Source organism: Ranitomeya imitator, chromosome 1 (genome assembly GCF_032444005.1).
Source record: "Ranitomeya imitator isolate aRanImi1 chromosome 1, aRanImi1.pri, whole genome shotgun sequence".
In the NCBI taxonomy this organism is placed as follows: Eukaryota; Metazoa; Chordata; class Amphibia; order Anura; family Dendrobatidae; genus Ranitomeya; species Ranitomeya imitator.
In genome coordinates, this window is record NC_091282.1 from 304,312,789 (window position 1) to 304,337,346 (window position 24,558).

Below are 24,558 nucleotides of genomic sequence, written 5' to 3' on the forward strand. Positions count from 1 at the left end.
CAGAAATGGCGAATCCCTTAGATGCGCCAATTCTGGCGCTTAGCCTCGGCTCTTCCTGATTACCCTAGTGTGGTATAAAATGGTGTAATTGTTTATGGTGCTGATGTCAGCTTGGTAATGTCAGGTGACATCAAGCCCATAGGTTACTAATGGAGAGGCGTCTGTCTGAAGCCCCATTACTAGCCAAATAAGTTAAAAGAAAAAAATACACACAAAGGAAATTTTTTTATTTGAATAAAGACTCCCCCACACATTCTCTGGTTTACCCATTTATTAATAAAAAAAAATTGTCTGCAAGTGACGATGACATCAGTAACGACAGTGAGCCATGACCGCGAGAACAAGTCTCCAGAGGTTATTCAAGGTCATTTCTCACAAGTGATGATGTTACGCCCTTAAAAAATGATTGCGAATAACCTCTGTCATTGTAGAGGTCACGTCATCACTGTGAGCCAGGACTGTTGTGGTACCCAAACCAAACTTTTTATAAAGTTTGGCCAAACCCGAAGGACCATTATGAGAAGATTTTAAAACATTATAGATTATACAGTTTGTTATTGATATTTTTGCAGCATAATGTTACCTTTTAAAGCCTTTTAAAGTGTATAGTATGTGAAAAATATTATAGTAAGGTAAAGGTAACACTGACCTTCATAGTATGTATGTGTGTAGTATATAATGCATTATCCTCACCCCAGTATTCCACTGCAGCTGGTTGTAGTCCACACCTTCCAGCAATGTATGCATGAGTGGCATCTAATGTAACGGCATCTGCCTCATTACTCTAAGTAAAAAAAAACACAGAATAAACATTTTTATTTAGAGGATCCACCCCAAGATATCACTATATAACCAAAGAGCACAAACCAAACATACTGCACATAGATCTCTTAGACCTGATGAGACTGGGGGATGCATTTATTATTGTATCTTGTTTATCTTGTTTATATTGCAAAAATCTTGTGACAGATACCTTTCAATGCTTTTATAATGCTTGCAAAAATAAAATGAAAGTCCATGTACCATGTTTAAAAAGAAAAGGTTTTAATTGGTTTTTTTGCACCTAAACTTGCTGACTGCTCTGGGTCCGATCGCTTAGATCTCCCAACAAAACTGAGAAAGAGACTCTGAAATGCCTCACTACAATGAAGCCGAGACCAGCTACCTCAGGCAGCCCCAAAAGCAATGAATGGAAAACAAAATGTATATGCAAAAGGAAGACTGCACATAAAAAATTTGAATTATTATGAAAAAAATAAAAAATAAAACACAGCGATTAGAAACATTAAAAAAAAAAACAAAAACAAAAGGTGTGTATGACAATATATCTCAGCCCAAGATAATTTGCAAGAATAGATCACATCCTCAAACCAAAATAATGGGCACAGATATGAAGTTGGAACATACAAAAATAAAATAAAAAAATCCACCAATAATAATAATAGTGTAATACAATTTTAAAAAAATTGAATAATGTTTGTGTAATAAATAAAATGTTTCAGAGCCTAAAAGAGATGAGAGAATATGAGTAAAAAAGGCTAGAGGGGTCTAGCGGCAAAAACGATATTAGTCAAGATAGAAAAACATGCATGATAGAAAAATATATGCTTGGCCAAATTTGCTTTTTTATTTTTGAATGAACAGTCAATAACTACTGTAACGATGAACTCCGGCACTCAGAAATAAGGTTCATATAGATCTTTAATTAGAAAACCATAATTTTCCATAATCAGCAAACTTCATATGATGCCATTGAAAATGTAGACATGATGATTTTGTTTCACAGACAATTTATACAACGTTTCGGCTATATGCCTTTATCAAGTTAAGTCTGTATTTCTGAAACATACAAAAATAAAATTACATTATAACCGCTGATATGGTAAACAATGAAGGGAAAAAGGAGAAAAAAAGGTCATTTTTTTACCTTTTTTTCTCCTTTTTCCCTTCATTGTTTACCATATCAGCGGATATAATGTAATTTTATTTTTGTATGTTTCAGAAATACAGACTTAACTTGATAAAGGCATATAGCCGAAACGTTGTATAAATTGTCTGTGAAACAAAATCATCATGTCTACATTTTCAATGGCATCATATGAAGTTTGCTGATTATGGAAAATTATGGTTTTCTAATTAAAGAACTATATGAACCTTATTTCTGAGTGCCGGAGTTCATCGTTATAGACTATTTATATTTCTCCAGAGCACCTACATTAGTACTGTGAGCACCCCATTAACTGTGTTTAGTCAATAACTACTAACACAGATGCAGATATTTTCCATTATATTACGTGTTCACAATATGTGGAATTCTTAAAGGGAACCTATTACGTTGGATATTGCTATTAACCTGGATATATATGGTTAATAGCAGTCCATTATACTGTATAGAGGACTATGTGAGGACCATCATACTGTATGGAGGACTATGTGGTTCCGATTATACTGTATGGAGGACTATGTGGTACCCACTATACTGTATGGAAAGCTATGTGAGGTCCATTATATTGTATGAAGACTATGTGTTGCCATTATTCTCTATGGAGGACTATAATGAGGTCCATTATACTGTATGGAGAACTATGCAGGGCTCAAACTGTATGAAATGCAAAGTGGGGTCCATTATACTGTATGTAGGACTATGTGGGGTCCATTATACTGTATGGAAAGCAATGTGTGCCCATTATATTATATGGAAGGCAATGTGGGGTCCATAATACTACTGGATGCTATCCTTTATACTATATGGAAGGATATGTGGTGGACATTTTAATATTTAGAGGGCTAGGTGAGGGCAATTCTAATATTTGGAGGGCTAGGTGGCTGCCCTTATGCTACAGCATATGTAAAGTTATGGGGAATTGTTATACTTTATGGAGGGGTATGAGGGGACTATTATACTGTCTGGATGACTATATGGGGCCACTATACTGTTTGTATGCCTATGTGGGGGTTCATTATACTATTTGCATATCTATAAGACTAGGCATTATATTCTTTGGAGGGCTATGTGGGGGTCATTATACTGTTTGCAGAGCAATTTGGAGTCCATTATACTGTATCCGAGCAATTATACAGTATGAAGGTTTGTATTTAAATCTGTGTGGGGCCATTATGCTGTTTTGAGGGCTAGTGGGGGCCATTATATTGTGTGGATGGTTTTGTTGGGGCCATCATACTGTGTGGGGGCCATTATACTGTATGGAGGGATGTGTGGGGGGTCACAATTGGGCTATCATACTATTTGGGGCCACTCACCATACTTTGCCTGGGGGGAGAGGGATGGTACAGTAAGGCCATCATACTGAGCGTGTGTAGGGTACTGTGGAGGAATTAACTGTGGGGATATCATACTATGTTTGGGGGGTCACCGTTGTTGGCATTATACTTTATCAGGGCAATAAAATGGGAATCTAGGGGCTTCAATGGGAGGAAAATTACTTTGTAAGGGCTGCAAAGTTGTGAGTTATGCTTTTCTATTACCCCATCAAATATTATTTTTATTATTTTGGTGGGGGTGGTGCCCAAGAAAAACTTCTGCTATGGGCCCCATGATTTCTATGTACGCCCCTGCCTGAAGGGTCATTTTTTGTATTTAGTATGTATACCTTAATCATTTCAATACATCCAGATAGAGATGTTGCTTGGACACAAACCAAAGGGTCAGATCTTATGCTAAGTGCCCAGTCTTCACACTTCCTCAGCTCAGCTGAACTAATACAACACCAACGGATAACACTGTGATCCAGAGAGATACCTGACATAGAGATGTGTACAGTTATGGTCCGGCATGGAAAGCATTTCCAAAATCCTTTTAAACCAATTTCTTGTTTATTTAATGTGGTCTAATTAATACAATAAATAAATAAATAATCTTTATTTTTATATAGCGCTAACATATTCCGCAGCGCTTTACAGTTTTTCACACATTATCATCACTGTCCCCGATGGGGCTCACAATCTAGAATCCCTTTAGGTATGTCTTTGGAATGTGGGAGGAAACCGGAGTGCCCGGAGGAAACCCACGCAAACACGGAGAGAACATACAAACTCTTTGCAGATGTTGTCCTGGGTGGGATTAGAACCCAGGACCCCAGCGCTGCAAGGCTGCTGTGCTAACCATACAATGTGCAATTGTGTGAACAAGTGTTTACCCCTTCCTGATTTCCTATTATTTTGCATGTTTGTCAGACTTTAATGTTTCAGCTCACCAAACAAATGTAAAAATTTGACAAATATAACAAAAGTAATCAAAAAGTGCAGTTTTTAAATGAAGGTCTTTATTATTAAGGAAAAAAGAAATCCAAACCTAAAGGGCCCTGTGTGAAAAAGTGATTGCCCCCTAAACCTAATAACTTGTTGGGCCACCTTTAACACCAATAACTGCAATTAAGTGTTTGCAATCAATCACTGGCAATGAGTCTTTTACAACGCTCTGGAAGAATTTTGACCCACTCATATTTGCAGAATTATGTTAATTCGGCTACATTGAAGGATTTCCACCTTTTTAATGTCATGCCACAGCATCTCAATCAAATTAAGGTCAGGACTTTGACTAGGCTTCTCTAAAGTCTTAATTTTGTTTTCTTAAGCCATTCAGAGGTGGACTTGCTGGTGTGTTTTGGATCATTGTTCTGCTGCATAACCCAAGTGTGAGCTTGAACAGATGGCCAGAGATTCTCCTTCAGGATTTTTTGGTAGACAGCAGAATTCATGGCTTAATTTACCACAGCAAGTCTTCCAAGTCCTGAAGCTCCAGACCAGCTATTGGGGTAATTTTGGTTGGCTGGCTACTTCTGTGAAGGATCACCACAGTTTAATGTTTTTGCCATTTGTGGATAATGACTTTCACTGTGATATGCTGGAGTCCTAAAGCTTTAGAAATGGTTTTATAACATTTTCCAGACTGATAAATCTTATTCACTTTGTTTCTTATTTGTTATAGAATTTTTTTAGATTGTGGCATGATGTCTAGCTTTTGAGGTCCTTTGGTCTACTTCACTTTGTCAGGCAGGTCCTATGTAAGTGATTTCTTAATTGATAATAGGTGTGGTAGCAATCAGGCCTGGGTGTTGCTAGGAAATTTGAACGCCCAAAGATGTGAAAAATCACAGTTAAATTATGTTTCAAGGGGGAAGGGCAATCAATTTTTCACACTGGGCCCTGTTTCATATTTAAATATGTCTGGTGATTTTGAATCATTTAAGTGTGACAAACATGTAAAAGAATGGGAAATTGAGAAGAGGGCAAATATTTTTTTCACACAACTGTATTTTATTATCACAATGTCTACTTAAATGTCTTTATGGTGATAACACTTTTGAGCCACAAACTTACCTGTGACTATCCCAGTGCAGACCATCTGACCCTGGGCAGTGCACACGCAACACAGCCAAGATTACAGAGCTAACTGTTCTGGCCAATTAGGAGATCCAGTTGACCAGACAGAGTAGCAATTCAGCAGATTAAACAGATGATGGGGTCTGCAACCAATCAATGACTTATTTTCCTGTGTAATATCCTTAAGGTCATTTGTGACACTGCCACCTGTGCCATCTACCGTAATTCTATACAACACTGATGCACTTACCGTATATACTCGAGTATAAGCCGAGAATTTCAGCCCATCTTTTTAGGCTGAAATTGCCCCTCTCGGCTGATACTCGAGTCATACCCAGGGGGGTGGAGCCGCATATTCATTACTGTAATGAGCGGTGCCGTGTGACCGCTCACTACAGGAAGAAGCTGTCAGCGCTGGGGAACAGACGTCCAGGAACCGTGCCGGGAGCAGGTGAGTATAATGCAGTGCGCGATATTTACCTGCTCCCCGTTCCACTGCCGGGACTGCTGCGTCTTTCCCGTCTTCTGCACTGATCCTCAGGTCAGAGGGCACGATGACATGATTAGTGTGTGCCGCCCTCTGCTTGAAGAGTCAGTGCACAGGACGGGGAAGACACAGCGGCGCCGACGGTGGAATGGGAAAGGTGAGTATAGCAAGTGCCGGGGGCCTGAGAGGTGAGTATGTGATTTTTTATTTTTTTAATCGCAGCAACAGCAAATGGGGCAAGTATCTGTATGGAGCATCTTATGGGGCCATGAGAAGCTTTATATGGGGCAAATATCTGTATAGGGCCATGTGCAGCATTATATGGGGGCAAATATTTCTATGGAGCATCTTATGGGGCCATGTGCAGCATTATATGGGGACAAATATCTGTATGGAGCATCTTATGGGGCCATGTGCAGCATTATATGGGGCAAATATCTGTATGGAGCATCTTATGGGGTCATGTGCAGCATTATAAGGGGCGAATATCTGTATGGGGCCATGTGCAGCATTATATGGGGCAAATATCTGTATGGAGCATCTTATGGGGCTATGTGCAGCATTATATGGGGCAAATATCTCTTTGGAGCATCTTATAGGGCCATAATCAGCATTTGTGCAGCATTATATGGGGCAAATGTCTGTATGGAGCATCTTATGGGGTCATAATCAACATTTGTGCAGCATTATATGGGGCATATTTTAATATGGAGAATCTTATGGAGCCCATCATATACTGTATGGAGCATTATATGGGGCGTATTTTGTATGGAGCATCTGATGAGGCCCATCATGAACTGTATGGAGCATTATATGGGGCTCCTGATTCAATATGGATATTCAAAAACACTTAAACTACTGATGTCTCAATTAATTTTACTTTTATTGGTGTCTATTTTTATTGTTGAAATTTACCAGTAGCTGCTGCATTTTTTTTCCACCCTAGGCTTATACTCGAGTCATTAAGTTTTCCCAGTTTTTTTGTGGCAAAATTAGGGGGTCAGCTTATACTCGGATCGGCTTATACTCGAGTATATACGGTATGCATCCTGGTTAGGTTCTTTCTTTGATCATTCCCTTGAATTAATTGAGTACCACACAATTACTGTGCCTTGCAAAAGTATTCGGCCCCCTGGAACTTTTCAACCTTTTCCCACATATCATGCTTCAAACATAAAGATACCAAATGTAAATTTTTGGTGAAGAATCAACAACAAGTCGAACTCAATTGTGAAGTTGAACGAAATTTATTAGTTATTTTAAATTTTTGTGGAAATTCAACAACTGAAAAGTGGGGCGTGCAATATTATTAGGCACCTTTACTTTCAGTGCAGCAAACTCACTCCAGAAGTTCATTGTGGATCTCTGAATGATTCAATGTTGTCCTAAATGCCTAATGATGATAAATATAATCCACCTGTGTGTAATCAAGTCTCCATATAAATGCATCTGCTCTGTGTTAGTCTCAGGGTTCTGTTTGAAGCACAGAGAGCATCATGAAGACCAAGGAACACAACAGGCAGTTCCGTGATACTGTTGTGGAGAAGTTTAAAGCTGGATTTGGATACAAAATTATTTCCAATCTAGAGGGACACGTCAGGGGTGCCCCTTATCCCCAGCTATCTTTGCTCTTGCGATTGAGGCATTGGCTATACGCATGTGGTCCTCTCCAAATATTGTGGGTATAAATATAGCCGACCATTTAGAGACTATTGGCTTATATGCTGATGATATGATTTTATCCATGGATAGGGCAGAAGAGACGCTCCCACATGCGGTTACTATTATAGATAAATTTAGTAAATGCTCCGGATTATATATTAACTGGGATAAATCCGCCCTATTGCCTCTCTCTCATAGCCCAATGACTCACCCTGCTACTTTGTCTTCGCTGCCTATGGTGTCTCATTTTAAATATCTAGGTATTAACATATCCAAAGACAGTGAGCTTGATCTACAACTTAATATTATTTCTCTACTGGAATTAGTCAAAATTAAATTTGCCTTGTGGGGTAAACTTCCGCTATCTGTAGCTGGTTGTATAAGCTTAATTAAAATGGTTTTACTTCCTAAACTCAACTATTCTCTCTAACATAGTGCGGTGTTGATTCCTAAATGCTTCTTCACAAATCTAAATTCCTTGACCACGTCTTTCATATGGGGGAAAGGCAGACCCAAACTTAAACTCTCTACTCTACAGAGGTCCAAACAGATGGGGGAGTGGCATTGCCGGATTTCTATTTATATTACCTAGCCGGACAAATTAAGGCTTTGAGTAATAGGTTGCCCGACAATCACCTACCCAACTCAGAAAGTCACTTAATGCATGCTGCAAAGGTGGATTGCCCATTAGGTTTCTTAGAAATAAATAAAACCTGTGTCCCTCGATTACTACCTCTACTTAAATTAGCACGGTCAGTTTGGAGACAAATTAAAAAAGTCATCCACTTTGAGTTTGACTCAAATTATCTCATCTTTCCCTTTGATAGGAATTATTAAATCGCAAGGTCCCCAGGGTCTCATCTCAGCTTTATGCACATACATGCTATTGGTGGGAACCAATTCTGCTATTGTGTCAATTAAGGGAAGGTGGGAAGCTCTCATTCCTGATGCTGAAGATGAGGATTGGGAGGAAATTCTTGAATCTCCGATTGGAGTGTCCCCATCAGTCAATAATAGAATGACCCAATTATATATCATACATCAGTCATATTTTTTTTTTTTTGGTTAAATATATTTTTATTAGAGAGAAGAGAATTTTACAAGAAAAACAGTAGTTGAAAACTACGTCAATGATCAAAGTACTTTTTCTTATAATATACAATTCGAGAAGAGTAACACAAAAAACACTCGTTCACAAACCTTGCATAAATCTTACATAAAAGAGAGAAATAAAAAAAATAAAAAAAAAAAAATTAGAGGGAGTAAACCCTCTAGAATGACTACGGTATCTTTAACATATAAGCAATAACTCCTTTCCCCCGCAACAGGCAAGGACTTTCCTTACCGTGAGTAAAATAAAGCATACCTAAAATCAGTTCGCCCATGTCCCCTAGAGCGAGACATGCACGCAAATAGTATCATTATAAAAGTAACTGATAAATCATGGTACAGACCTATCACACTGAGCTGGTGAAAGGTGAACAGCTCACCCAGGGGGGAGATTGAAAGAAGAGGAAATAGAGGGGGGAGCCCGAGTAGGTGGGGCTCAAGAAAAGAAATATAAAATGAGAACACGAAAAGAAAGGAAGAGTAGCATAGTAATCGACTGTAGAATAGACAGGTGTATTCAGGTAAACAGGTCAGGGAAACGAGCAGAATCTTTAAATAGAATCCATTCAGTCCAGATACCTAAAAAGGAGACCCTTGTCTGTGAAAGGTCTGCATCAATTTCCTCCATCCTAAAGATGGTTTCAAATTCTGAAAACCACTCCACAATATCGGGGGGGACCAGGTCTCGCCATCGGCGGGGGATCACCGTTCTAGCAGCCGCTAGACAAAATTTGAGGATGTCCTTTTTTTGGGATCTCACCGAACCGGGAATCATGGAGAGCAGTGCCATCTCCGGAGTACCGGTGATGTGCTTGCCTGTGATCAAACCATAATTTCTGAACACTTGGTCCCAGAATGTTCTAATCAAGGGGCAGCCCCACCAGATATGCAAAAGGGAGCCAATGCCATTTCCACACCTCCAACAGCAGTTTGAAATTGTGGGAGAAAATTTGTGTAACCTGTCAGGAGTCAGGTACCACCTATATTGCAATTTATACCCCTTCTCCGAGGCCTCACTGGAACTCGGGAGTTTATGGTTCATCAGGAAGCAACGCTCCCATTCCTCATCCGACAGAATTCGCCCTAAATCCTTCTCCCAAGCAGACTGGAAATAGAGCCTTGCGTCAGAGTCAGGTGTTGAAAAAATTGAGTAGAGGGAAGAGATTCCCCTGCTCAGGGCGTCACCACCGGCAAACAACAGTTCCAAGGGAGAGAGTCTACAGTGCGAACTCCTTGGCAAATTCAAAGAGGCCAGGAAGGACCGGACCTGCAAGTACTCCCACCATAGAAGTTTAGTGGAGGGAGATTGGGTTTGGAGGGAACAGAAGGTGGGAATCTCGCCACGCTGAAAGATATCACCAACTTGTATGTCATCCTCGTATTTCCAACCCATGAAGGCTTTCCTGTGAATGCCCGGAGGAAATGCCGGGTTGCAAAAAATAGGTGTAAGAAGGCTGGCCCCAGAAGGAGCAGACCCCTTCACACCACTGCAGTGCCATGCCCTCATAGCCTCTGAGGTTAGGAAAGAAAATTTCCCCCGTTGAAGAGCATATTGCTTTGGGATCCACTGAAGATAATGAAGAGGCAAATCGGACCATTCTTGTTCCAACTCTACCCATTTTTTAAATTTAATTTTATATTTCCAGTCCAAGAGGTGAACTAATATGGCCGCCCTGCAATAGTTTTGGAGGTTGGGTAGACCTACCCCACCAAACTGGCGTGGCCTAGATAAAACCTTGTAACTCACTCTCGGTGTTTTCCCCTTCCAGATAAAATGGGAAATCAAGGACTGTATTTTAATAAAAAACAATTTATGTGGCCAAATGGGAATCGCCTGATAGATATAAAGAAATCTCGGCAGGATATCCATCTTAACCACCTGAATCCTACCGAGCCACGACAGCCTCAATGGGCCGTAAGACTCCAGAAGGGATCCCACCCTGTTCAAAATGACCTGATGGTTCAAAGAAAATAATTGAAGAGGATCCGAGGTGAGGTTCACCGCGAGATATGAAATCTGATCCTGTTGCCATCTGAAGGGGAAGGTCCGCTTCAAGGAAGCCACCACGGAAGAAGATAGAGAAATGTTTAGGACCTCAGTTTTGGAGTAATTAATCTTGAAGTTACTTAAATCCCCGAAGGATTCGAACTCCTTCATAAGCACTGGAAAAGAAACGACTGGGTTAGAGACGAAGAGGAGGATGTCGTCGGCAAATAGGGCCGTTTTATGGTTAGAGTTTCCAACCTGAATCCCTGAGATACTGTCATTAACTCGGATAGCCTTAGCCAAATGCTCAATAACTAAAACATATAAAAGGGGCGACAACGGGCAGCCTTGTCTAGTACCGTTCTGGATATAAAAACGATCGGACAAAGATCCATTGACTCTAACACGAGCTGAGGGTTTTGAATATAATGACATAATTTTCCCCAGGAAATTGGATTGTAAGCCAATATGGGTCAGGGTCTCCCGTAAAAAATCCCAATGGACTCTATCAAAGGCCTTTTCCGCGTCAATCGACAGAAGACAAAGAGGGGACTTTTGCATCTTGGACCTCTCAATAAGGAGAAGAGACCTGATAATGCTGTCCCGCGCCTCCCGGCCTCTGACAAAGCCCACCTGATCAAGGTCAATAATAGATGGGAGAAGTCCCGACAATCTGTCAGCCAATACCTTAGCAAATAATTTTACATCGACGTTGATCAGGGAGATTGGCCTATAACTCCCGGCCAGCAGGGGATCTTTATTAGGCTTTGGCAGAACAGAAATATGAGCCTCTAGGGACTGGGGGGTAAAACTATTCTCCTCAGAAATCGCATTAAAGGTGAGGACCATTTGGGGAAGCAAGTCAGATAGAAGGGATTTATAGAATAAGGGAGTGAACCCATCCGGCCCAGGACATTTAGAGGTGGACGTGGATTTAACAGCTTCTGCCAGCTCCTCAGGGGTTACGTCCTTTTCCAGGACCGCCAAATCCGCCTCAAGAAGGGACGGGACCTTGATCCTATTCATATAAGATTTAATTTTATTTTTCAACGTGGTGGGATCCAAATCAGCGAACCTGCCCCTAATGTTGTATAGGGATTTATAGAACTTTTGAAAGACCTCTAGGATCTCCTCATTACTATGGACCAGTTGGCCCTTATCATTTTTGATTGATGAGATAAGGGTGGGACCCGATCTGGGATGAAGCAGTCGTGCTAGAGGGCGCCCACAAACATTAGCTCTTTTGTAGAAAAACCCTTTAGTTCTTTCCTTGTCACCCATAAACCGTCTATCCAGCAGGCCTTTAAGTTCAAGCCTTTTTGTAGTAAGCTCGACCAAAGTCTCAGAGGACCTCGAATTCTTATGCCTGCTTTCCAGGGTCTGAATTTGTGACAGCAAAGCGTCTATTTCCTCAGTCTGGAGTTTTTTTATTCTAGCCCCATGTTTGATTAAGGTGCCTCTCATGATGCACTTCAATGCTTCCCATTTAATTGCCTGAGGTGTGGGATCTGTCGCATGAGTATGGGCAAACGCTGCAATGTCAGATTTCAAATCACTCAAACAGGTGGTGTCTCGTAAAAGGTTGCCATTCAATTTCCATGAGAATTTTTTCATAGCCAGCCCAGGTATTTCCAAGGATAGAAAAATAGGGCAATGATCCGACTGAACCATATTACCAATTTTGGCATCAGGCCTCCAAGATAAGACTCCCCTGCTGACCAGAAAAAGGTCAATTCTGCTGTAGGAGTTATGTGGAGTAGAATAGAAAGTATAATCCTTACCTCTAGGATTGAGGATTCTCCAGACATCTATCAGATGTAGTTTAAGTAAGAATTTTTGTAGGGCTCTCACCTTTCTCGATGGGACCGCCCCCCGACCAGAGGAGGTATCTAGTTTGGGATCAAAGACAAAGTTAAAATCTCCACCTATGACAACCTGGCCCTCCGCAAATGAAGACAGTTTCAACAATAGAGACCTGCAGACCTTAGGCTGTTCCCGGTTCGGGAGATACCAGTTAACTAGGGTCAGGATCCGTTCAGCAACTTTAACTTTCATAAAAATATAGCGTCCCCCTTCATCTATGACCGTGTCTATCAATGTGATATTTAAATTCTTACAAAAGGCTATTGAGACACCTTTTGTCCTCGAATCGGGGTTGGAACTATGGGACCATCTATCATAAAGTCTACCAACGACAACTGGTATCCGGTCAGTTCTAAAATGAGTTTCTTGAAGAAAAAGTATCTGAACCCCTAGCTTGTGCATATCTGAAAGTACGTGACTTCGTTTTTGGGGAGTATTGAATCCCCGTACATTTAGGGAACCAAATTTTAAGGAACCCATTTTTCAATAGAACGTCGAGTACCCAACCGTTAGGCCCCAAAAAGGGGTTATCCTGCCACCTGAGAGAAGAGAGCAGAAAACAAGACGCAGCAAATTAGAAGAAAAAGAAAAAAAAAAGAGTAGGCAAATATAGAAGAAAAAAGGAATGTAGCAGTAAATTGTACCCCTGGGGGAGCTGAAAATTAAAAACTCTTACTTAAGATATGGGGTATAGTCGTTTCACGAATATCACGGTTTTGACCAACCGTATAACCCCTTAACGGGTCGTGTCCTTTCCACTGAAGAAAGGAAGAAAGTCAAAACAATATATAACAAAATAAATCGTATACCGACGGATTCGATAAACAATATATCTGTATAACACACTATGTTCCCCGGCGAACTTCCCTGAGACAAAGAAAATACACAAAATTACCCAGTACAACCGAACCACCAGAGGGGGAGGGAAAGGGAGAAGAAAAAAAGGGGGGGGGGGGGGGGAAGGGGTAATCAAAGGAGAGGAGAGGGAGGGGGAAGAATATGAAGGGGGAAGGAAGAGAATGGAATAGTGGAAAGGGAAGGGAAAATGATCAAGGGAAAAGAGCAAAGCATATATCAACACGGCCATTACTGCCTAAAGCTAGACCAAAGACCTAAGGGTCCACAACCGACTGAACCAAAAATACTGGACGCTTGCATATCAGCCGTCTTCAGATACATCATTACAGTTCTGTCCTCTACCACGAGATCTAGTGCGGCCTCTTCCACGGTTACGACGCGCCCTCTTTCGGCGCTGTGGCATAGGGCCCATATCCTGACCAACGGGATAAGGCCAGTCAGGGAATTGTAGGCCCGGATCCTCGAGGTTCAGAAGGGAGAGAAATGAATGATGCTCCCTGGGGTGAGATAAGGAAACCATCTGGGTTCCCCACCGAACCTGAAGGCGGAACGGATATCCCCAAGAATAGGGGATCTGGCTCTGGCGAAGGAGGTTAAGTAGAGGTCGCAGAGCTCTCCTCTTTTGGAGGGTTCTCCGTGACAGATCCGAAAGGAACTGTAATTGGTAATCTTGGAATCGGATCTCCTGGGTCTTTCTGGAACAGTTGAGGATTTCTTCCTTCACTTGGTACCTATGAAAACGACAAATCACGTCTCTAGGCAGACCTCCATCCTCAGGGGGAGGACCCAGCGACCTATGAGCTCTGTCAAATTCAATACCCAACTCTGGGGCAGTATTCCTAACGGAATTGAACAAAGCTTGAAGAGTCGCAGTTAGGTCACTGGCTTGGACTGATTCCGGTAGACCCCTCACTCTCAGATTTTGCCTTCTCTCCCGATTCTCCAAGTCCTCCATATGGTCTAGAAAGCTCTCAAAGGTGGACATCTGGGCTGACAGTTTATCCTCAAGGGCTAGGATCTTGCTGGAGAGATTTTCCACAGTAGTGTCAGTAAGTGTGACTCTGCCCGCCACAGCTGAGACATCCCCTCTCAGGGCCATTGTTTCAGCTTTAAAGGAGTTCTCCACCCTGGAGATAAAGCCCTCAAGTTCCTCTTTAGTTGGAACGTTGCTAATACGGGCCTTAAAAGCTTCCCACAAGTCTGGGTCAGGGCTATCTTGTGGCCGCATATTTGGTAGAATAGGGGAACCACTGGGGCCTCCACTGATGGTCAGCTCCACTCGTCGCTCACCCCCTGTGGCTTCTGTGGGGTGGTTTAGTAGAGGGGGGAGATAACCTGCTCCACAGCCCGGTTTCTGAATAGAGAGTTGTTGAAGCATCCCCTCTGTAGGTGTAAGTGGCCGAGGTGACAGGCTAGGAGGCAGCTGAATCTCCTGCAGCACAGGCCACTCAGTTTGGGAGGGGTAGAGCTCAGCTCTCTGTGTCCAGGACTTCACAGCTTCTCCCTCTGTTTGTACAGTCTCATGATCCGAGCCCCCACCATCCTCCCTCTCCCCTCCAGTACCTTCATCTGAGACCCCCTGCAGGGGGGCCTCTCCTGAGTAAACAGTCTGGTGAGACACTCTGGAAACCTCCGTGCAGGCCTGTGGTGTCTCCTTCTCTCTCTGTTTGTTTTTTGCCTCATGTGTGCAGGGCTTGGGGGAGGGATCAGCCATCTTAGGATCAGTGCAGCTCCAAGGCCCCTTCCCAGAGCTTCTTAAAAAGCGAGATATACTCCCAGGGAAATCCACAAGGGGTCCAGAAGGGGTGGTGGGGTGTGCAGACTTCCGTTTAGCAGGCATAGGCTCCGGTAAAGTCAGTTTCTGGGCTGTTGCAGGGCTTTATTCGTCCGGGGACGCAGGAGCTCAGGGATTAGCAGCCTTCCTCCATCATGGCCAGGACACGCCCCCCACATCAGTCATATTTAACTCCATTGCAGCTCTTTAAGATGGGTTGGTTTCAAACATCGGAATGTTTGAGATGTCATTCGCTGGAAGCAAACTTTATACACATGGTATGGGGTTGCCCTATTATTCAGTCTTACTGGAGCCAGGTAACGTCGCTGTTGACTTCTCTAGTACAATCCCCTGTAACTCTCAATTCCTTAGTTTGCTTATTTGGGGTGCTACATGATGAAGCCTGGGGACACTATGTTAAGATTTTTCTACGTGAGATACTCTTTCTGGCTAGGAAGATGTTGGCATTGCGTTGGATGGGTAGTGTACATCCCTCTCTCGGGACGTGGATAGAATTGGTAAACTCAATCATACCGTATGAGCGGACATTATATCAAAACAGGGGCTGCTTTGAAATAGTGCCTTGGCACCACCATGAGTGTCATTAATACATACTCTACGGCATCAGATAGTTATTATAATATATATAGATATTGGGCAGCAGATTAGGATAAGATAGTTATGACTTAATTGGTTGTATAATGAAGAGGAGGGGAGGAGAGGGGAAGGAGAATACTTCCCCTTTTTTTCCCCTCTTTTTTAGATACATGCTACCAGGCCGACATGAAGTTATGTAATGTTTTCTGTTCACTTGACCAGTGGTTTATTATATATATAGCAATATATGGACTTACAATACTGAAAGTGAATGAATAATAATGCACAAATTTGTTGTCCATTCGTAATTACCTAGACAAGTGTACTTATACTGGCTTGGATGCACAAATATGTACATGTTGCCACTGTTTTGGTTAATAAACAAATAAAAAAATAAAAAAAATGATTTCCAAAACTTTGAACATCCCAAGGAGCACTGTGCAAGCGATCACATTGAAATGGAAGGAGTATCATACCACTGCAAATCTACCAAGACCCAGCTGTCCCTCTAAACTTTCATCTCAAAGAGAAGACTGATCAGAGATGCAGCCAAGAGACCCATGATCACTCTGGATGAAGTGCAGAGATCTACAGCTGAGGTGAGACAGTCTGTCCATAGGACAACAATCAGTCGTACTGCACAAATCTGGCCTTTATGGAAGAGTCGCAAGAAGAAAGCCATTTCTGAAAGATAACCATATAAAGTGTTGTTTAAAGTTTGCAACAAGCCACCTGGGAGACACACCAAACATGTGGAAGAAGGTGCTCAGGTCAGATGAAACCAAAAATCGAACTCTATGTTTGGTGTTAAGGCAACACAGCTCATCACCCTGAACACACCATCCCCACTGTCAAACATGGTGGTGGCAGCATCATGGTTTGGGCCTGCTTTTCTTCAGCAGGGACAGGGAAGATGGTTAAAATTGATGGGAAGATGGATGGAGCCACATACTGGACCATTCTTGAAGAAAACCTGTTGGAGTCTGCAAAAGACCTGAGATTGGGATGGAGATTTGTCTTCCAACAAGACAATGATCCCAAACGTAAATCAAAATCTACAATGGAATGGTTCACAAATAAACATATCCAGGTGTTACAATGGCCAAGTCAAAATCCAGACCTCAATCCAATCGAGAATCTGTCAACAGTGCGGAAAACTGCTGTACACAAACGATCTCCATCAAACCTTACTGAGCTCGAGCTGTTGGCCAAGGAAGAATGGGCAAGAGACATACCCCAAGCGACTTGCAGCTGTAATCGCAGCAAAAGGTGGCGCACAAAGTATTAAGTTAAAGGGGCCGAATAATATTGCACGCCCCACTTTTCAGTTTTTGAATTTCCACAAAAATTTAAAATCTAATATATAAAGCTGAATGTGTGTATGTGTGTATGTGTGTATGTCCGGGATTGGCATCTGCACCATCGCAGCTACAGCCACAAAATTTTGCAGTCACACGTCTGGACCCCGAGAGCGTCATAGGCTATTTTGTGAGGCGAAATTTTAACCCCGCGCATTTCAATTCACCAAACAATTTTGTTCCTATATACATAATGGGGAAAAAGTGAAAGGAAAAGTGTTGGAGGCAAATTGACAGCTGCCAGATGTGAACAAGGGGGACTTAAAGAGTGAGAGTGATGGTGCCAAAGAGTATATACCGTACAGTTGCTAAGGTGGGGCCCCGACATGGGATACCACACACGGGGATATGAACACACACACAAAATGCGCCACACACTACCACATGCTTGAACACATATACCACCCTCAGCACACATTTCACCACACATACACCAACCTCGCCACATAAAAGTCGAAACACAAAAGTCGCCGCTCAAAACTCGCCACGTGCAAAACTCGCCACATGCAAAACTCGCCACACGTGCAAAACTCACCTCATGGAAAACTCGCCACACGCAAAACTTGCACGCGCGGAAAAATTGCCACATGCGCAAAAGTTGCAACACATGCAAAAGTTGCCTCACACAAAACTTGCACATACTCAAAACGCACCACACATAAAACTTGCCAAGCACAAAACTCGCCATGCGCAAAACTTGCTGCACACAACTTGCTACACTAACCTGTCACATGCAACTCGACACACAAAAAGTTGCTACACTCATGTCGCCACACAAAACTCATCTCACAAAAGTTGCTACATGTATGTCGCCACATGCAGCTCAACACACACAACTTGACACATGAATCTCGCCCTAAAACACACACAAGTCTGGTATTATCCTTCAAAAATAAAAATCTGATTACTAAGCAGACAAACTACAAGAGCAACAAATGTACCATAGGAAATACGGCAGCTGTCAGTCACATGACCTGTCTACTACATGTATGTGTGAGCTAATATATACTGCCAGGGGGGAGGGCTTCCTGTTGGCTGGGGATTTATCAGGCTGCCAATTTAGCTTACAAATACTAAGGTAAAAATACTGACCAAATAACGTGTGAACGCGGTTTAATAAAGGAGGAGATGACATACAGATATATACTATATACAGGGGAGATGACACACAGATATATACTATATACAGGTGGAGATGACACACAGGTATATACTATACACAGGAGCAGATGACAAAAGTATATCCTATATACAGGAGAGATGACACACAGGTATATACTATATACAGGAGATGACATACAGGTAAATACTATATACAGGAGAGATGGCACACAGGTATATACTATATACAGGAGGATATGACACACAGATATATACTATATACAGGAGGAGATGACACACAGGTATATACTATATACAGGGGAGATGACACACATATATACTATATACAGGAGGAGATGACACACAGATATATACTATATAGAGGAGCAGATGACACACAGGTATATACTATATACAGGAGGAGATGACACACATGTATATACTATATACAGGAGGAGATGACATACAGGTACATACTATATACAGGAGGAGATGACACACAGGTATATACTATATACAGGAGCAGATGACACACAGGTATATACTATATACAGGAGGAGATGACTTACAGGTATATACTATATACAGGAGGAGATGACACACGTATATACTATATACAGGAGGAGATGACATACAGGTATATACTATATAAAAGAGGCGATGACACATAGGTATATAGAGGAGGAGATGACATACAGCAGGTATATACTATATACACTGGAGATGACATACAGGTATATACTATATACAGGAGATGACATACAGGTATATACTATATAAAGGAGGAGATGACATACAGGTATATAATATATACAAAAGAGATAACATACAGGTATATACTATATACAGGAGGAGATGACACATAGGTATATACAATATACAGGAGGAGATGACATACAGCAGGTATATACTATTTACAGGGGAGATGACATACAGGTATATACTATATACAGGGGATGACATACAGGTGTATACTATATATAAGGGAGATGACAAACATGTATATACTGAGGGGAAAATGAGAGGTGTGAGGTGAAAATGAGGGGTGTGGGGTGAAAATGAAAAGGTGTGAGTGTAAAATGAGAGGAGTGAGGGAAAATAGTGGAGTGATCGGAAAATGACAGATGTGAGGTCGAAATGACAAGTGTTAGGGGGGAATGAGAGGAGTGAGGGGGAAAATAAGAGGTGTAAGGGAGAAAATGAGAGATGTGAGGGGGAAATGAGAAGCGTGATGGGAAAATAAGAGAAGTGAGGTGCTATAACTAACCACAGATATTTACTATGCCCAGGCATAGCCGGGCTCTTCAGCTAGTAACCAATAAATTTCGTTCAACTTCACAATTGTGTTCCACTTGTTGTTGATTCTTCACCAAAAAATTACATTTGGTATCTTTATGTTTTCAGTATGATATGTGGGAAAAGTTTGAAAAGTTCCAGGGGGCCGAATACTTTCGCAAGGCACTGTAGCTTTAGAATTTCATGGCTTACAAGCACAAATTTTTTATACATGATCAGTCAATTTCCAATTACATTAAACCAAATGCAGCTATCCTCACAAGCCTTGTCATTGTGTGGATGTAAACTACAAAAGATACACAAATTAGATATACCTTATGGTTTGGCATCTCTAACTATTAGCAAATCTAAAGCTATTTTGACTTTTACGGTAACTGAAAAGGTGAAGGTTACTGGATTAGTGGACACTTGTCCCTTAAATCTTACCTTCATGTCCCAGTTCCTTAAGGAGTGCCACATAATCAAGGCCCAATATGTCTGTCATATCTGCATCATCTGTTAAAACCTGAAGCCTTTGTGTAGTGTCATGAAATAGAAGATTTTGCCCCCCAAAGCTTTCTGATGTAAAGAGAGACAAACGGCTTTTGTGCTTCCCACTTTTACCAAAAAAATTCTGCATGAAGAAAACAAATTTGGTTAGCACACTTAAATTGATAATTCTAGAAACATTTTTATTTGCTTTTCTGTATATTAAGGCCAAATATATACTGCAGCTATGTCTAGAGATGCATACGATCAGTGATTTTGAAAGGTTGAGTCCAGAGTGAACTAGCTTCAATAAACTTGTGAACTGGAGGCCATTGCCCATGAGGAATGCATTGGCTAAGATTCCTTAAGAACATTGCTAGAAGCTGGTGTCTAGATATGCATCACGTTTGCCACAGGTCATAACAGCCAAAGGTGGTCTACTAATTACTGAGGACGTTTGTCATAGTAAAGTTAAAGAATTCTGATATTGCAGAAGGCATTAAAGTGGCATTTTGTGTTAGATTTGGAGAAACAACTTGTTATGTTAGTTATTCTGAAGTATTTAACCAGATAAATACAATATATTGTAAACATGTGGTTACAGCGGGTGTAAGGAACAGGCTCAGAAACTGAACCTGTACTATATCAGATGCATGCCAACAGCATTTAAATAGCGTGTTCAATAGCACGCATGTTCACTAGCTCCCATTGGCTCCCTGCAATGCGATCATGGGAAACTGATTAGGGATGGACGAACCCGAACTGTAAAGTTTGGGACCATACCGAACACATAGTGTTTGGTCACATGGGCCCGAACACGGGTTTCCACTGGAAACCCATATTACAGTTCGGGTCCACTTCGGGCTGTAAATAAAGCAGAAAATTAATAATAAACATTAGAATTATACTTACCTGTCCAGCGATGCTTACTCTCATCCCGCTGTCTCCCGGCTGCATCTGCTTCCGGGGCCGTTTATTATCTTCTGCCGTTATTCCCTGCATTCGGCAGTCTTCGGCTTTTTCCAGCAATGTGTTCGTACTGTGATGTCACCGTACGAACACTGCCGGAAAAAGCCAAAGACTGCCGAGTGCAGTGAATACTGCCGGCAGTTAATGAGCGGCCCCAAAGGCAGATGCAGCTGGGAGACAGCGGGACGGGAGGATGTGTCGCTGGACAGGTAAGTATAATTATAATGTTTCTTATAAATATTCTCCTTTTTTTAAAGCTCTCCCCACCCCATCCCATACATGTAAAGTCCGAGTTCGGGGTTTCGGACGCAAGTTCGTGTCATCTCCGGCCCCAAACTCGAACTTTACAAAAAACTCGGGCAAATGCCGTCGATCCCGAACATCGGGGGGTTTGCCTATCACTAAAACTGATGGGTTCTCATGGCAGCCAGTAGCTTACTGAACACCCGTATAACTGCCAGGTTGGTTTTTCTGTGAAGTCCGGCCTGTGAGTTACTTCAAAGGAGATTTGCAGTATATAGAATAAACAAGCAAAGGATCACAAGTTCAAGGGTTTAAAAAATAAAATGAAAAAAAAAAAAAAGTTTTTTAAAAAATATATAAAGTTTAAATCACCCCCTTTTACCATTTATAAAATAAAGGAATACAAAAAATAAAATAAACATATTTGGTATCATCACGTCCATAAAAGTATAATCTATCAAGATGTAAAATAGTTTTTATCATATGTCAAATGTCAAAAATAAAGAGTTGAAATGCATACATTTTAGGTCGTTGCTCTACCCACAAAAAATACAATAAAAAAAATTAAAACACTGTATGTACGCTGAATTTGTATCAATAAAATGTGAGCTCACTGAGTAAAACAAACTTTAACACAACTTAATTTGCAGAAAGATAAAAAAGCTAAAGGTCTCAGAAAATGTAAATACAAGTCAAATAATTTTTGACAATTAAAATTGCAAAAAAAAAAGTACAAGTTTGGTATCACCATACTCGTACTGACTTGAAGAATCATACTGCCAGGTCATTTTTACAAAATAATGAATGCCTTAAAAACATGTGATACTCATTCAAATTCACCTGTGGCAAGTAATAAGTGTGGGCAATTTGAAAATCACACCTAAAATGAGATAAAAAGGGGAGAAGTTAACTCAATCTTTGCATCGTGTGTCTGTGTGTGACACACATGGAGAACAGGAAAAGCAGAAGAGAACTGACTTGAGAACTAAAATTGTTGAAAAATATCAACAATCTCAAGGTTAAAAGTCCATCTCCAGTGATCCTTTGTTCACATTGTGCAGCGTAATCAAGAAGTTTACAACCCATGACACTGTAGCTAATCTCCCTGGATGTGGATGGCAGAGAAAAATTGATGAAAGGTTGCAACACAGGATAGTCCACATGGTGCATAAGCAGCCAAAATCAAGATCCAAAGAAATTCAAGAGGTCTTGACGACTCAGGGAGCATCAGTGTCAGCGCAAACTATCCATTGACATTTGAATGAAATGAAACGCTATGGAAGGAGACCCAGTAGGACCTTACTGCTGACATAGATAAAGAAAAGCTAGACTGCAATTTTCTAAAATGTTCATGAGTAAACCAAAATCCTTCTGGGAAAGCGTCCTCTGAACAGATGAGACCAAGATAGATATTTTTGGTAGAGCACATCATTCTACTGTTTATAGAAATTGGAATGAGGCCTACAAAGAAAACAACACAGTACCTACATTCAAATATAGTGGAGGTTCAAAGATGTTTTGGGGTTGTTTTGCTGCCTCTGGCACTGGGTACCTTGACTGCGTTCAAGGCATTATGAAATCTGGATTTTGGGTCGCAATGTAGTACCCAGTGTCAGAAAGCTGGGTTTGTGTCCTTGGTCATGGCATCAGAACAATGACCTCAAACACACTGCAAGAAACATCCAGAAATGGATGGAAACAAAGCACTGGAGAATTCTGAAGTGGCCAACAATGAGTCTGGATCTGAATCCCACTGAACACTTGTGGAGAGATCTCAAAATTGATTTTGGAAGAAGGCACCCTTCAAATATGAGAGACCTGGAGCACTTAGCAAAAGAAGACCATTTGAAACCATTTACAGCACAGTGTGGTCTGCATTCTAGATGACCTGCAAGGATGCCTGACCACAGCACAAGGCATAGGCGTCATCTACTCTGGAGGAGGGACCATAGTGCCTCAGTGGTGTTCACTGATGAAAGTAAATTTATGTTGAGCAGAAATTATGAACACCATCGATGATGGAGACATCAAGGAGAGTGCTTTACATCAGCCGCTGATGTCACCAGATGAGCCTTTGGTGGTGGTGTTCGTGTTACAGTGTGGACAGATATGTCTGTCAATACAGAACTGCCTCACACTTTGTGATTGGCACAGTGACAAGCCTACAATACTTGAATAACATCATTAATCCAGTAATTGTGCCTCTTCATAAACAACACAGACCTAATTTCATGAATGATAATGCTCTAGCTCATCGGCGTTGCATCATTAGGGATAGGCTGCAGGAGACTTGAGTACCTCAAATTGAGTGGCCAGCAATTTCTCAAGACCTGAATCTCATAGAAAACCTATTGTGTAATTCATGCTCAAGACCACATGACAAGTTATTGAGACATTGACATTTTTTGGGAGGTATACCCACCACTGTTGTTGGCTTTTGTTTCAATAAACTGTTTGAGATGAGGAAATCACCATTGCATGCTTCTACTTAAATGCCCTACTTTTATAACATTTCACTGTGAACTTTTTAAGTTTTCCATCAATTCCACCCAAAACCCAAATATCCATGACTTTTTGTGAGTGGTGTATGTGTATATACAGTGGGGCAAAAAAGTATTTAGTCAGTCAGCAATAGTGCAAGTTCCACCACTTAAAAAGATGAGAGGCGTCTGTAATTTACATCATAGGTAGACCTCAACTATGGGAGACAAACTGAGAAAAAAAAAATCCAGAAAATCACATTGTCTGTTTTTTTAACATTTTATTTGCATATTATGGTGGAAAATAAGTATATAAGAACAAGTCTTCACAAGGTTGCCACACACTGTTGTTGGTATGTTGGCCCATTCCTCCATGCAGATCTCCTCTAGAGCAGTGATGTTTTTGGCTTTTCGCTTGGCAACACGGACTTTCAACTCCCTCCAAAGGTTTTCTATAGGGTTGAGATCTGGAGACTGGCTAGGCCACTCCAGGACCTTGAAATGCTTCTTACAAAGCCACTCCTTCGTTGCCCTGACGGTGTGCTTTGGATCATTGTCATGTTGAAAGACCCAGCCACGTTTCATCTTCAATGCCCTTGCTGATGGAAGGAGGTTTGCACTCAAAATCTCACGATACATGGCCCCATTCATTCTTTCATGTACCCGGATCAGTCGTCCTGGCCCCTTTGCAGAGAAACAGCCCCAAAGCATGATGTTTCCACCACCATGCTTTCCAGTAGGTATGGTGTTTGATGGATGCAACTCAGTATTCTTTTTCCTCCAAACACGACAAGTTGTGTTTCTACCAAACAGTTCCAGTTTGGTTTCATCAGACCATAGGACATTCTCCCAAAACTCCTCTGGATCAACCAAATGCTCTCTCGCAAACTTCAGACGGGCCCGGACATGTACTGGCTTAAGCAGTGGGACACGTCTGGCACTGCAGGATCTGAGTCCATGGT

General features: G+C 41.5%; 1 protein-coding gene across 2 annotated transcripts in view; it reads right to left on the reverse strand.

Moving 5' to 3' along the window:
• LOC138670407 (serotransferrin-1-like) overlaps positions 1-24,558 on the reverse strand; it is a 192,632-nt gene that overhangs the window by 44,841 nt on the left and 123,233 nt on the right. The window contains exons 8-10 of one of the 2 annotated variants that reach the window (XM_069757703.1): positions 19,863-20,049; positions 3,612-3,760; positions 694-784 (exon numbers count right to left, since the gene is read on the reverse strand). In XM_069757703.1, coding sequence (XP_069613804.1) covers positions 694-784; positions 3,612-3,760; positions 19,863-20,049 — 427 coding nt within the window. The remainder of the gene's footprint in view (positions 1-693; positions 785-3,611; positions 3,761-19,862; positions 20,050-24,558) is intronic. The other variant, XM_069757714.1, reaches the window with a different exon arrangement.